This window comes from Lathamus discolor, chromosome W (genome assembly GCF_037157495.1).
Source record: "Lathamus discolor isolate bLatDis1 chromosome W, bLatDis1.hap1, whole genome shotgun sequence".
In the NCBI taxonomy this organism is placed as follows: domain Eukaryota; kingdom Metazoa; phylum Chordata; class Aves; order Psittaciformes; family Psittacidae; genus Lathamus; species Lathamus discolor.
The window spans coordinates 37563380-37579498 of record NC_088908.1 but is presented as its reverse complement, the minus strand read 5'-3'; the positions used below and the strand labels follow the sequence as shown (position 1 = coordinate 37579498).

The 16119-nt window shown below is 44.1% G+C and overlaps 1 protein-coding gene across 3 annotated transcripts in view; it reads right to left on the bottom strand.

The window, feature by feature from the left end:
- Positions 1–5339: 5339 nt before the first annotated feature.
- Positions 5340–16119, bottom strand: part of LOC136004190 (palmitoyltransferase ZDHHC7-like) — a 44363-nt gene continuing 33583 nt past the window's right edge. For all 3 annotated transcript variants that reach the window (XM_065660461.1, XM_065660462.1, XM_065660464.1), the window contains 4 exons: positions 10070–10166; positions 9544–9625; positions 8156–8286; positions 5340–7216 (listed from right to left, as the gene is read on the bottom strand). In XM_065660461.1, the coding sequence (XP_065516533.1) occupies positions 7040–7216; positions 8156–8286; positions 9544–9625; positions 10070–10166 (487 nt within the window). In that variant the 3' untranslated portion in view covers positions 5340–7039. The remainder of the gene's footprint in view (positions 7217–8155; positions 8287–9543; positions 9626–10069; positions 10167–16119) is intronic.

Here is a 16119-nt window from a genome sequence, read left to right as displayed (position 1 = left end):
ATTTCAGACGGTTTAGGGGTCCAGAGAGCAGGAGTTACTGTTCCTTCCTCTTATCAATAGCCTTGGTCCTCCCACCCTGTTCCGGCAAATGTGATAAGTGTTGAGCACGCATTTGTTAAGTAAGCATAAGAAGGCAGTAACATTGTTAAGCAAGTGGCTTAACCCTAACCCCCCTGTACATCGGTTAACCCTTCACATCAGTGAGCATTTGTATTCTTTTCCCTTGTTATTCACCTTATCATTATTATTATTGGTGGCAGCAGTAGTGGTTTGTGTTATACCTTAGTTACTGGGCTGTTCTTATCTCAACCCATGGGAGTTGCATTCTTCCGATTCTCCTCCCCATCCCTCCAGGAGCTGGGGGGGGGAAGTGAGCGAGCGGCTATGTGGTTCTGGCTTGCCGGCTGGGCTTAAACCACAACAGTTCTTTTTGGCACCAAACATGGGGCACGAAGGGTTGAGATAACGACAGATCTGACCAGAGTGTGTCTAATCATATTTTTGATAAGCATTTATTGTTTCAGATTAATAGCCACTCATCACAAAGCTGATTTACTGGCTGATTTAAGTTGTTGCTCTTGATCTCGGAGTTTCAGCATGTCGTACCTTACTTAAACCCAGTATTTGCTGTGTTAGTGTTCATTGGCTGGGGGCCTTGGGCTAAGGTTCCTGTTTCATTGTTGTCCTGGGTTTACCAGGAGCCGTTTTGCTCCTTCTTAGTAACTGGTGCAAGCTCTGTGTTTTGACTTCCAGCCTGGGCAGAGAGCTGATAACACTGATTGTTTTTAATTGTTGTTATGTTTATTCTGGTCAAGGACTTTGTGAGTCTCATGCTCTGCTGGGGACGAGGGGAGGCTGGGAGGAAGCAGAGACAGGACACCTGACCCAAACTAGCCAAAGAGGTATTCCATACCACAGCAGGTCATGCCCAGGGAGGTAACTGGGAGTTACCCGGAAGGGCACACTCTCTCTTTGGGGGGGGGTCGAACTCGTTCGGCAGTGGTATCGTATTCTCTTGTTATTTTCTCTTATCAATATTATAATTGGTGGTAGCAGTGGTGATTTGTGTTATACCTTAGTTACTGGGCTGTTCTTATCTCAACCCGTGGGAGTTACATTCTCTTGATTGTCCTCCCCATCCCTCCGGATGGGGGGGGGGGGGGATTGGACGAGCTATGTGGATCGGCTTAAACCACGACAATTGTACTTTATGGTAAAGACTTGTAATACAATAGACTAATTGATCATGAAACTGATCTGGCTTGTGTTCCCAGTGTGGTCATCAACTCTCTACTTTGGGAGGTATATAATAGAAGTGTTTAGCAATTACACATCTTTTTTCCCCTCCTCGGGTGGTTAAACTGTGAAGGAGATATTCCCTTATGTTCCCGCCCCCCCCCCCCCCCCCCCCGACTATTTACAGCATCATTTGAGAGTTTGGAATGCTTTGAATGGCCTTTGGGTACCCTTGAGACCTGCCTGCTGATTGTGATGGGGATCAGCATGTTAGCACGCATACAGAGTGTGTTTTACCCACAACCATTTTGTCTGATCTCAAAAGTTAAGCAGAGTTGGGTTTGTGTCTTGTTTAGGGTTAGGCGACGATATAGGAGGGCCAAGAGATTTTCCCTGAGGCTGGACATTCATGAGTGGCAGGGTGTGTGGGAAAGTATGGGCAAGTATCTAGGCCAGTGGGCCCCTCCAGTGCTTTGGAACTTCACCACTGAACAAGTGCAGAATCCAGAAAAACTAGTAAAACACTTAAATGAGGTGTGTTGTCATCCTGGCCATACCAGAGAGGGACAAATCATGGCAATGTGCTGGGGCTTGGCCTATGCTTACAGAGCCCTGTTCAACACTATCCAGCACCTTCAAAAGGAAAAAAATATCCCTGGATCTGGTGGCAAAGCAACAGGCAATGCAGCTACTCCAACTCCAAGTAGAGCAACTACACCAACCCCAGCGACAAGTACAGCAGCTACTCAAACTCCAACCGCCACAGAGTGCAGCTACTCCAGCTCCAAGCACAGCAGCTACTCCAACCCCAGTGACAAGTATGGCAGCTACCCAAACCCCGACAACAGCTACTCCAACCACAGTGATAATCACTGAAGCTAAACCAGAGACCAACTCGTGCCAATATCGGTTGCCCCTGTACACAAGGGGAAAAGAAAAAAGAGGCAAGAAAGATGAAGCATGATGAAGAAACAATGCACTTACTACCCGGGACAGCACCTGATTAAGACTTATTAGTATGTGAAGCAGAGGAAGAAGAAGAGGTGACTTCTCGACCCCAGACCTCAACAGAGCTATGGAATATGCAAAAAGATTTTACCCATCAACCAGGGGAGCACATCATCATCTGTTTGCTCCGATGCTGGGACAATGGGGCCAATGGTCATGAACTAGAAGGTAGGGAAGCCAAGCAGCTGGGATCACTTGCCAGGGAAGGGGGAATTGACAAAGCAATTGCAAAAGAGAAACAGTCCTTCAGCCTTTGGAGGCAGCTCTTGGCAGCTGTGAAAGAAAGGTTTCCGTACACAGACAATATTAGATTCGGCCAAGTGGACTACTCTAGAGAAAGGCATCCAGTCTCTGAGGGAATCAGCCATTGTAGAGATGATCTATCGTGGGCTGGATGCCGGGAAAGGACCCAGAGATCCAGATGATTTCGAATGCACACGACCTATGTGGACACGACAGAGACCACGACAGAGAGAGGCATCCAGTCCCTGAGGGAATCAGCCATTCTAGAGATGATCTATCATAGCCTAGATGCCGTGAATGCATCCGTAGATCCAGATGAGGTAGAATGTACATGACCCGTGTGGCGGAAACTTACACAGAGTGCACCATCATCATATGGCCACTCATTGGCGTCAATGACCTGGCATGATGTAGCACCACCAACAGTGGATGAACTGACTTGTCAGCTCTGAGAGTTCGAAGACATTCTCACTCATTCCATCATTTCAGCTGTGGAAAATCTGTCTCAGGAGTTCAAACAATTGAGAGATGATCTATCCAATCTATCCAGCTCCCCACGTGTACCAACCCACGTCTCAGCTATTAACAAAAGGCATCGAGAGAGAAGATACAGGAGGTATATGCCACGGGCCACCCTATCGTTTTACCTGCAGGATCATGGAGAAGACATGAGGAAGTGGGATGGAAAACCGACCTCAGCTCTGAAGGAAAGGGTGCGTGAATTGAAGAGGAGAACAAAGTTCAATGATGATCCTCCCATGAAAGTTGCTGCTCCAGTCTCTGGTGAGCAGTTCACAGATGGAGTGAAAGAGCTGATTTCACTCCAACTCCTGTGGGAAAGACTAATACCTGTCAAAAAGACGTAAGCAACCAATGTTGTGATCACTATTAGAGTGGCCCTGCCTCCAGCCAGGTGGAGGAGAGGGACAATCGGATTTACAGGGCGGTGTGGATCAGATGGCCTGGCATATCAGTCCCACAGAAGTATAAGGATCTAGTAGATACCAGTGTACACGGTACCCTGATGCCATCAAGCTGTCAAGGGGTGGAATCCACTTCTATTTCTGGAGTGACTGGAGGATCCCAAGAGTTGACTGTACCGGAGGCTGAAATCAGCCTGACTGGGAGGAAGTGGCAAAAGCACCCCATTGTGACTGGTCCAGAGGCTCCATGCATCCTTGGCATGGACTACCTCAGGAGAGGGTACTTCAAAGACCCAAAAGGATTCCAATGGGCTTTTGGTATAGGTGCCTTGGAGACAGAGGAAATGAAGCAGCTGTCCACCTTGCCTGGTCTTTCAGAGGATCCTTCTGTTGTGGGGTTGCTGAAGGTTGAAGAACGACAAGTGCCAATGGCGACCACAACAGTGCACCGGTGGCAAAATCGCACCGAGACTCCCTGATTCCCATCCATAAGCTGATCTGGAGACTGGAGAGCCAAGGAGTGATCAGTAGGGCCTGCTCACCCTTTAATAGCCATATATGGCCAGTGTGGAAGTCTAACAGAGAGTGGAGACTAACAGTAGAATATTGTGGCCTGAATGAAGTCACACCGCCACTGAGTGCTGCCATACTGGATATACTAGAAGTTCAGTATGAACTGGAGTCAGAGGCAGCCAAGTGGTATGTCACGACTGATATTGCCAGTGCATTTTTCTCAATTCCTTTGGCAGCAGAGTGCATGTCACAGTTTGCTTTTACTTGGAGGGGAGTCCAGTACACTTGGAACTGACTGCCCCAGGGGTGGAAACACAGCCCTACCATCTGCCATGGACTGATCCAGACTGCACTGGAACAGGGGCAAGCTCCAGAACACCTGCAATACATTGATGACATTATCGTGTGGGGTGATGCAGTGGAAGAAGTCTTTGAGAAAGGGAGGAAAATAATCCAAATCCTGCTGAAAGCCGGTTTTGCCGTAAAACAGAGTAAGGTCAAGGGACCTGCCCAGGAGATTAAATTTTGGGGAATAAAATGGCAAGATGGATGTTGCCAGATCCCCGCAGATGTGATCAAAAAGATAACAGCAATGTCTCCACCAACTAATAAGAAAGAAGCACAAGCTTTCTTAGGTGTCGTGGGGTTCTGGAGAATGCACACCCCAAATTACAGCTTGATTGTAAGCCCTCTCCAGAACGCGACCTGGAAGAACAATTTCAAATGGGGCCCTGAGCAACAACAAGCCTTTGAACAAATTAAATGAGAGGTAGTTCATACAGTAGTCCTTGGACCAGTCTGGACTGGGCAAGATATGAAAAATGTGCTTTACACTGCAGCCAGGGAGAATGCTACATGGAGTAAGTGGGCCGAAGTAATTACACAGCATGCTCAAGTAAGAAATCCCAGTCGTCCAGAAATTCTAGACTTCGTCATGGACTGGCCAGAGGGCAAAGATATTGGAATGTCACCAGAGGAGGAGGTGATGTGCACTGAAGAGGCCCCACCATATCATAAACTGTCAGAAAGTGAGAATCCATATGCCTTGTTTACTGATGGGTCCTGGGCCTAAGCCATGACGGTAAACTAGCAGGAGCCATCTACAGCGACATCTATTCCATTTGGAGAATAAACAAGCTCTCCCCTAAAACTTATGTAAACACAGCACAGCCTAACTGTTGTGCCATACAAATATAATCAAATCATTGACCTGTTGAAAAATACAAGCAGCAGTGGCACAACATTTATATTCATGTTCTGGCAAGTCCCAGAACAGGGAGCTATTTGCTTTCTAGGTACTATTTCAAGCTGTGCATCAAGGCTCCTGCTTTATCATTTATATTGTAATATATAGAACAGATTAACAATAATACAAAAAATAGTCTAAATATAATTTTTAAAGAATCCACTTTCAGCTGAGTTTCAGCACTTGCCGCTTTTATTTCATTAGTTGAAAATTTATAAACGTTTCTTCACACTGCTGTTGTTTGGCAGGCCCACATAAAGCTCATTTCTTCCAAGTAGTTTTGGTCGGAAAACAGTTAAATTCTAAATAGTTCCTTCTACTGCAGAGATCTTTCTACATTTAAGATCTGCTGTAATTGAGAAAGAGGCAACCTCCCTCATTCCTCTGATGTCTTTGTTTAAGGTATCATTAAGTTAACAGCTTTCCTTCTATGAAAAGTCTGTACAATAAAAAAGGGGCTGAGCAAAAGCTTACAAAGACAACTGTTTTCCATTAACTCCAATCTGCAGTGCATTCATTTTAATCTCACACAGGAGGATACAGTCACTGGTCCCACTCATCCCTGCAGAGGACTAGACGCAATCCCCAAAAATCTACACTTAAGTTCCTCTAGAATCAATGCATTAAGAATTGGAGATGCATATCTGAGGGCAGAATTTGGACCACAGCCGTTAGTCAAAAGTGGTGTTTACTGAAGATTCAGAGATTACCCCAAATGCCATGAGATTAATACTGCCAAACACAAGACATGCTTTTGTGAGCCTGGGAGGACATTTGGCAGGGGTGTAACAGTGCCTCTGATGTGTTATGCTGTTGTGTGCACCAGTCTTCAGAATTGCTTGCATATGAGGAATGTGTGCTTGAAGTGGGACACAAGAATACAGGTCTGTTTATTAGGACAAGCTGAAATATAAATTAAAACTGAACAAACCACTATTCCCTGAAAACTAGGTCTCATTGTGTCAGTGACAATAGATAATAGCCCATGGTGAAACACACAAAAATAGAAAAGTACTGTTTGGCATGGGTTGTGAGAACATAACCTTGAGTATAGGGGAGTTACCATCGCTGTTAGCAAAAGGGAGTCATACCAGTAAACATCTGTTCACATGCTGGACATGTGTGCGCTGATGTTGCAACTGGTAATTTTCCACTCCAGCTGAGGAGGGATATGAGGACCTGTGCAGGGACGGACGGGTGAGAAGGCCAGATACGCATCTTGACTGGGGGGACGCCTTGACGATGCACTGCCTTCCACCCCTCCAACCGGGCAACATGTTCAATCTCCTGCTGCTCGGCGGTATCCCATTCAACCAGGGGTCAGTATGTATGCAACCTGCTTCTCATTAATATATATATTTGCTTCACATTAATACCTCAATAAATAGATTAGAGCATTTAATTATTTATATTGTATTTGGTGTCCAGTCTTTGTACACGGGAATCCTACGAACCTGAAACACTCATTTAAGAACAACTTTCGCCATAATACTCCTCCTTATGATTGACAACTGCACCCAAGTGTGTACTTTTTATAAAAACACACAGGTAATTCTCCAAACATTTATCAAATCAGAAGGGTTTAAAAAAAATGGATAATTAATCTCAAAATAAATTACAGTAGCATGACATTTGGCTTCTTTAGTGTGACCATGTGCATTTCCTTTGTTATCTTGCTGCTAAGACCATTACAGATCCAGTTCACATCTCTGAAAGTTAATGTCTGTGATTATAAACGTATAAAACTCTGCTTGCTACAAGCAAATGTCTGATATCAGTTTCACCTGGTCACAGATTATATGTAGACAGCCTTCTCTGCCCCCCAAATAAATATTATATAGTATTCTTGTAAGTTCCAGCATAATTAGAGTCAAACAGAAAACTCGGGTCCTCCTTTCTTTGCTCTCAGTAGAAGTCGCCTGATTTGAAATCCTGCAAAAGGATTGATCCACAGGAATGAAGGCTGACCCCCAAAAACAGATTTCATTCCTTCCCAACGTAGTCTCCGCTCCCACGTTGGCTTTTCACTCTTCAGTCTTTCAATCTCCTGTATACAGACAGACATGCAGTGACACACTGTTAAGTCCACAGTTTAGTAAAGTCTAATAGCACTTACTGAAGCTGATGATTATTTTGCATTCTTTTGATGTATAGCTAGTGATGTGAGCTGATTAGCTTCTTACTGTTACTTAGTAGGAAAGAAGTAAGAGTGGCTGATTTAGCCCTGTGGGTAACAGGGCAGACAACTTAGAACATTAAATGTGTACAAGAAGGCTGATCTACCTCTACCTCTCCTCCATCAAAGTAAAAGACAAAATGACCAGAAAAGCTGATGTTACAGTAGAGGATCCACACACAACATACTTACACTAGAAGTTGTTTACTCAGTTAATGAAATGAGACAATAAGGCTTCCAAGAAGGCTCTTGTGCTGCAATTACTGAAGCTAGGCTTGCTCTCCCAAATGCGTTATTTCGATGATCATTTCTTGTACTTCCCACTAACAAAGGCTTGATTTACCAATTATATTTCACGGCTACAGAAATACACTTTTAAACAGCCTCACAAGAGAAAATTCTGAACAGCCACAAGATTCAAATTCCTTCTGTTTCCAGTCAATTACCCATCACAAAACATCCTCTCAAGGCTTAACACTACATTTAAGGGCAGGGGAGCCAAAGGTGCAAACTATGGTGATACTCTAACGTGAAGTGTATAAAAGTAGAGGAAAACCTGAAGGGTTGATACAAGATACCCAGTTTAAGTGTAAGCCTGAGAAAAGCAGGCATTTCTCATGGCACATATCAGGAGTTTGTGACACTTGAGAAATGAAAGCCCAAACTGAAGTCAGAATCTGTGCAGTGTCTGTAACTGAAAACCTAATTATAAAATTTAGGCCAGAAAGGTAAATAATATAAGAACTTCTGCTAGAAAGCAAACCAGAAAAAAAAAATATTGTTACAGCATACAAAAGTAGAGGTCTTTACCGTTTCATCATTGCATATTGAGTGGATCTGGGTGCCAAACATGACTGCAGTAAAAGTGAGAAACAGAAAACCCTCAAGGAACAAGATGATCATCAGGATCACAGTTACAGGTGGGGAGAAGTCACTGCATTCTGTGAAAATGACATATGTAGTGATTAAAAAAAAAAAAAGAAAAAAAAAAAGAAAAAGTCTATAGAGCATGTTCATACTAAGACATCCCCTCTTCAACAAACAGCAATAAAAAATTAAATATCTGACACCTGAAACAGTATTTCACAATTAAAACAAACTTATAATTTCTAGCACTGCAGCAGCTTTATTTGCTGCCCAAGGAAATAAAAGAATTTTATGGAAGTAACACTTTTGGCTTCCTATAAAGCATATGGTACTGCATTGCTGCAATCCTGCTTCAATATTTCAAGGATATCAAATAAATGTTTGCACATGAGAAGTTAAATACTCAGAACTGCACATATATAAAGATGAGAGCAGCTTGAAGTTTCATGCGTGACAAGCACTGTAAAAACCACCATTGTCAGCTGACTTGATAGTTAATCCAGATGTTCCATTTTGCTGCAATTGCTGTTATTTTTTTTAATTAACCACACAGCAGGTTCTGACTTACAGTCACATCTCAGGAGGCCCTCTGATCAACTGATTAACTCAATTATAGTTAAATGAAGAAGAAATGGGGTAGTATACAGGAAGTAGAATGTTTCAAGTAAAAGAAGTACTAGGATTCCATCAATTTAATTGAATATTCAGCAAAAATCAGTCACATGGATTCCCCTGTTGTTTCAGGTACCAGGAAGAACATATGATCGACCATCTTCTGGCAAAAGCACAAGGTCAGAATGAGCTCTGGCACAATGGAACATTAAGAAATACAAGTCAGAGGCCTAAACAAACTACTAGGGCAATTTAGGAAATTTCCTTTCTACAGGAACCCCACAGTTTGTCCCAGTAACAAAATAAGGAAAAAATTCAAGTTCCAGCTGTTGTTCACAGAACTATGCTGGGACACACAAAGCCCCAGCTGGCAGCTTCAGGTAATATAGCACTGAGTTGGCTGAGGACCAGCTATCTGCTTCCTTCCTATTACAGAGGTAGTAAACTTTTACTATATGGAAAGGGAGTGAGAATGCCCTTGACAGCCACAGCTTTTACAGTGAATGTCTAAAATAAAAGGAACCGAGAGAGAGGGTCAGAGAGAAGGGCGCAGAGGAGGGCACAGAGAGGGGCAAAGACAAAATAGGTATGAAATATTTTCAGGACCTCACTTTCAAAAGATTGAAGTCCTGTAATGTTTCATACACGGGACTGAAATAGGTGGAACTTCCCCTTAATTTCTGCTAGATTATGACAGTGAAAATTAAGTATTTGCTTACCAGTCCACTGCCCTTGGACACAGGAGAAAAACTGAAACCCACACAGTATGAGCGCATGAGCTGAAATTAGGGCTATATACATCTGGAAATAAGAGAGTGCTTACTTTTGACTGCTGCCAGGTAGTAAAGCAGACATTCCTTTCAGCCAACCTTCACCACTGCACAGCGATTTCAATTTTTAATTCAATACAATGATGTAAAAACAAATTCTAATTAAGCTTGAATCTAAAAACATGGGCAACAATAAAAGTTTAAGGATTAGCTCCCTAAACACAATACCATTTCATTAACTGTTACTACATAAAACACAGCAAAATTAATATAGTTTAAAATAACATCACTTTACAAGATTAAAATGAGTATGACTAGAAATACCTTCCTATTAGAGAATATCTTGCACAGAAGGAAACAAAACCAAACCCAACAAAACCCAATTGTGCCCTTAAGGCATTACTCAATAAGCACAACCAAAACTGTTATAATCAAAGTAGATTTGTACTGAAATCAAGCTGCTGTTTTCACTTACCGTAAACAGAACAAAAAATCTCTGATTTTTCTCCCCCACGCAATTATTCACCCACGGGCAGTGGTGATCCATCTTTCGAATACATCGTTTGCAAATACTGAAGGATAGAAAAAGAAACTTCTGATGGGAAAGAGTACTTCACATTTTAATGTTGAAACAAGGGTAACCGGTGATCATAAAATGATGTGCTGAATTCTTTCTTGACAAACTGCAAACAGTTATTATATTTGCATTTCTTTAAAGAAACTACTTGCTCGCTCACAGCTGGGGTTTTGGTTGTTACAAAACTGACTGTATACATAAAATTTTCTTCAAATAAGAAAACCAGTATTAACATGAGCCCCACTGCAGTAACTTGTTTTAGACACTTGTGGCACTGCATAAGCAGAGTTTTTGTTCTTTCTAGATTCAGTAGAATCTTCCCCTCTGGAGAAGCTATTTTACTCAAAGTAATTATTTCAAGGTTGCAGACTTAAGTTGTAAATTTGTTTTGTGAATCACAAGGGGGAAAAAAAAAACCAACAAAAAAACCCACCCCACACCAAAGAAATTCAGAATTCACATATTCAAAGAGAAACTGAGGTTTCAACTGGCCATACAACTGTAAACATATGCCAATATGGCCACTCCTCACCATTAAAAAAAATACTGACACCATAAGCAGCACACATTCATTGCCTACTTGTTAATGAATATTTAAACACTGCTGTTCCTTGCTAGTTTTGCAACTAAAAACTTTGTTTCTGCCAAGTTCTGAGTCAAGGCTATTTCCACAAGTCAAATATTTCAGTAACTCTATTTTATACTTGCTAGGCCATACACCACCAGAGGGCTCATTTCTCTTATATCTGCATCTGTCCATCTGCAGCCAAACATGAACAGTTATACAAGAGAAACAAAACAGTTGCAACACATGCTAAAGTTCTTCAATTAATCAATAGCTTAAGTAATACTGATGTTGAATTTTCCTAGATTTGTGTTTGAGAGCCACACACAAAATATTCCAGATTTTCCTGCAGAAGATCCAAAATATTAAGCATTTTCATTTTGGCAGTTACAAAGACAAACAAACCTTAAAAAATGCAGGCACTACATTCCCACTGACTCTGGTTTTATGGACATTAAAGACAATTCATCCTCAGATGCAAATTACTGCTTAACTAGTGCCAGATATACATGAAAATCCCAACATCATAGCTAAAGACCATGCCGTGGTTTAAGCGCAGCTGGTAACTCAGAACCACACAGCTGCTCGCTCACTCCCCCACTTCTTCCTCCCCCAGCTCCTGGGGAAATAGGGAGGAGAATAGAAAGAATGTAACTGACTTGGGTTGAGATAAGAACAGTCCAATAACTAAGGTATAATCCAAAACTACTGCTGCTACCACCAATAATAATAAAGACAAGGGAAATAAGAAGGGAAGAGAATACAACCGCTCACCACCTGCTGACCGATACCCAGACTGACCCGAGCAGTGATCTAGCCCTTCCAGGTAAATCCCCCCAGTTTATATACTGGGCATGAAATGCTGTGGTATGGAATACCCCTTTGGCTAGTTTGGGTCAGGTGTCCTGTCTCTGCTTCCTCCTGGCTTCCCCTCCTCCCTAGCAGAGCATGAGACTCAAAGTCCTTGAAGCATACATTAATAAGCAATAACTAAAAATAGTCAGTGTTATCAGCGCTGTTCCCAGGCTGAAAGTCAAAAACACAGCACTGCATCAGCTACTAAGGAGAAAAATGACTGCTACTGCTGAACCCATGACAGTATCCACCCCTTATTCCATACCATTCACGTCATGCTCAGACCCCACGTTTTTCAGTATACCACTACTTTTGTTTCATATGTATATATAAAAAAGAAATAAATTGATTGATTGATGGCTTGACTTCGCGAACGAAGATTTGGGAAGGGCTTTACTCACACTTACTACAAGCACGATGACTAAGGGCAATATGGGATAGGCAAATCTGGTTGGAAAAGAGGCTACTTGGTCTTTCAGGATGTTTCTGAACAAGACTGTCATCTCCTGGGTCAATCTCGAGTGACCAATGTCCTGAACTGCCCGCTTGCAAGGATGGATCTGCAGCTTCCAGTGCACCTTATCACCTGCCATTTTGTCCCTCACCTGTCACTACAGGGCTTTGCAAGTGAGTAAACCCTTCGAGCCTGCACAGTGGATTTTTTAGGTGAGGCACAGCATGTGCGGAACTGGCCCCAGTCTTTACACTTGAGGTTTATCTGCCAGGGCCCAGCTAGCTAGGATGGTGACAGCAAAGTCCTCAGGTCGTGAGTTTGGTTAGTGTCCTTCTCCTAGATGGAAGACCTTACAAGGCTAGACGAGCTCCATCTGCCTGGGTTTGTAGTTAGAGTTTTCCTTCTCCTAGGATGGCTGCCCAAAGGCAAGTGTGAAGATGGCTTGACTTTGCAAACGAAGATTTGGGAAGGGCTTTACCCATGCTTTCTGAACAAGACTGTCATCTCCTTGGTCAACCTTGAGCGACCAATGTTGCAACAGCACAACATCAAATGTCTAGGTAGGATTATGACTCTGACTTAGAGGCATAAGCCCACAGATGGTAGCCTTGCGCCAGTGGCTCCTCAGCCAAACGCATACACCAGGGGTCTGAACCTGCAGGTCCTCTTGTACTGAGCAGGATTACTATTGCAAAAACACATCATCAGTAGGGAAAAACTAACCTGTCTCACGACGGTCTAATACATATATAAATATACACAGACACACACACACACAAAGGGAGAGATATCATTCCTTAGTCTGTGGACCAATCCCCATAAAGCTGCTGAACACATCCAGTCCATGATGTTGGGCTTCATCTCTTGTAACAGTTTGTCAGAGCAGGAGAGATAGTGTAGAGTGTTGGATTGTTGCCTGTTGATGACACCGCAGAACTCGTCTGGTCATTGCTGAGCTCATCAGGTTTCGTTAAAGTTCATTCTTTGTTGGAATGATCGTCGGAGGGAAGTCAGGGCCAGTCACTACTGATGTGAAGACATCTAGCTGTTGGGCTATAAAATTGCTACATAGCAGGTAATAGCATTCAATTAAGTTAATTGTCTGTTTTCGCCTAAAATCAAACCCCCTTGTGGTACACATCGGACTTCCCCATCTTCCCGCATTACCCACCAAGCATGTCCAGGTCCCTGAGCAAAAGCAATCCCACAAGTGAGTTTAACTTTACCTGAAGCAGGTATAACCCAGACTGTCTTCCCCAGCAAATTCTTTAGGTGTGGGAAACACAGGAACTTGATCCCCTTATACAGTATGGTTAAAGACAATAGAAAGGGCTTCTTCAAATACATAGCAAATAAAACTAAAACAAGAGGCAATATAGGCCCACTGCTGAACGAAGTGGGTACCCTGGAGACAGAGGATATAAAGAAGGCAGAGGTGCTGAATGCCTTCTTTGCCTCGGTCTTTACTCCTGCAGACTCTCCCCGAGGGCCCCGGATTTCTATAGCCCCAGAAGGAGTCAGGACAAAGGAGGAGTTTGCTTTGGTAGATGAGGATTGGGTTAGGGATCAGCTATGCAAACTGGACATCTGTAAATCGATGGGTCCGGATGGAATGCACCCACGGGTGCTGAGGGAGCTGGCGGAGGTCTTTGCTAGGCCACTCTCCATCATCTTTGGTAAGTCGTGGGAAACGGGCGAGGTGCCTGAGGATTGGCGGATGGCAAAGGTCACACCAATCTATAAGAAGGGCAAGAAGGAGGACCCGGGTAATTATAGACTGGTCAGCCTTACCTCCATCCCTGGAAAGATGATGGAACAACTTATTCTTGACTCCATCACTAGGCATATCAAGGATGAGGGGGTCATTAAGAACAGCCAACATGGTTTTATGAGGGGGAAGTCATGTATGACCAACCTTATAGCCTTCTATGAGGAAGTGACTAGGTGGAGGGATGATGGTAGAGCGGTAGATGTAGTTTTTCTTGATTTCAGTAAGGCATTTGATACTGTCTCCCACAGCATCCTCATAGATAAGCTAAGGAAGTGTGGGCTTGACGATCAAGTAGTGAGGTGGATCGAGAACTGGTTGAAAGGAAGAAGGCAGAGAGTTGTGGTCAATGGCGCAGAATCTAGCTGGAGGTCTGTGACTAGTGGAGTTCCTCAGGGGTCGGTGCTGGGACCGGTGCTGTTTAATATTTTCATCAATGACCTGGATGAGGGAACTGAGTGCACCCTCAGCAAGTTTGCTGATGACACAAAACTGGGAGGAGTGGCTGACACACCAGAGGACTGTGCTGCCATTCAGCGAGACCTGGACAGGCTGGAGAGTTGGGCGGGGAGAAACTTGATGAAATTTAACAAGGGCAAGTGTAGAGTCTTGCATCTGGGGAAGAACAACCCCATGTACCAGTACAGGTTGGGGGTTGACCTGCTGGAAAGTAGTGAAGGGGAAAGGGACCTGGGGGTCCTGGTGGATAGGAGGATGACCATGAGCCAGCAATGTGCTCTTGTGGCCAAGAAGGCAAATGGCATCTTAGGGTGCATTAGAAAGGGAGTGGTTAGTAGGTCAAGAGAGGTTCTCCTCCCCCTCTACTCAGCCTTGGTGAGGCCGCATCTGGAATATTGCGTCCAGTTCTGGGCCCCTCTGTTCAAGAAGGACAGGGAATTGCTTGAAGGAGTCCAGCGCAGAGCCACAAAGATGATTAAGGGAGTGGAACATCTCCCTTATGAGGAGAGGCTGAGGGAGCTGGGTCTCTTTAGCTTGCAAAAGAGGAGACTGAGGGGTGACCTCATCAATGTTTACAAATATGTGAAGGGTAGGTGTCAGGATGATGGAGCTAGGCTTTTTTCAGTGATATCCAGTGATAGGACAAGGGGCAATGGGTGTAAACTGGAACATAGGAAGTTCCACGTTAACATCAGGAAGAACTTCTTTACTGTAAGAGTGACAGAGCACTGGAACAGGTTGCCCAGGGGGGTTGTGGAGTCTCCTACACTGGAGATATTCAAGGCCCGCCTGGACAAGTTCCTGTGTGATGTACTGTAGGTTACCCTGCTCTTGCAGGGGGGTTGGACTAGATGATCTTTTGAGGTCCCTTCCAACCCTTGGGATTCTGTGATTCTGTGATTCTGATTGAGCTGGGCCAGCCCTGTTGGCAGATCCTCTGGTGTTGACCAACCAGGTGGCCTTTGGTAAATGTGTACCCCAATGTTTGAAAGTCCCACCACCCATTGCTCTCAGTGTAGTTTTTAACAGCCCATTGCACCGTTGGATTTTCACAGAGGCTGGTGCATGGCAGGGGATGTGATATACCCACTCAATGCCATGCTCTTTGGCCCAAGTGTCTATAAGGTTGCTCTGGAATCAAGTCCCACTGTCTGACTCAATTCCCTCTGAGGTGCCATATCGACACTAGACTAGTTTCTCAAGGCCCAAGATAGTGTTCCAGGCAGTGGTGTGGGGCACAGCTTAGATTTCCAGCAATCTGGTGGAAGCATACACCATGGCAAGCACATGGCACTAGCCTTGGCAAGTCGGTGGAAGCGTGATATAATCAATCTGCCAGGCCTCCCCATATGTGTACTTCAGCCATCGTCCTCCATACCAAAGAGGCTTTAACCTCTTGGCTTGCTTAATAGCAGCACATGGTTCACACTCGTGAACAACCTGGGCAACAGTGTCCATTGTTAAGTCCACCCCTCGGTCACGAGCCCATCTGTATGTTGAATCTCTGCCCTGATGGCCAGAAATGTCATGGGCCATCTGGACCAAAAATAATTCACGCTTATGTTGCCAATCTAAGTCAATCTGAGCCACTTCAATGTAAGCAGCTTTATCCACTTGTTGGTTGTTCTGGTGTTCCTCAGTGGCCAGACTCTTGGGTACATGGGCATCTACATGGCGTACCTTCACCACCAGGTTCTGCACCTGGCAGCGACATCTTGCCACAATAAAGCAGCCCAGATGGGTTTACCTCCGTGTTGCCAGTTACTCTGCTTCCATTGCTGCAACCACCCCTACAGGGCATTTGCCACCATCCATGGGTCAGTATAGAGATAAAGTTCTGGCCACTT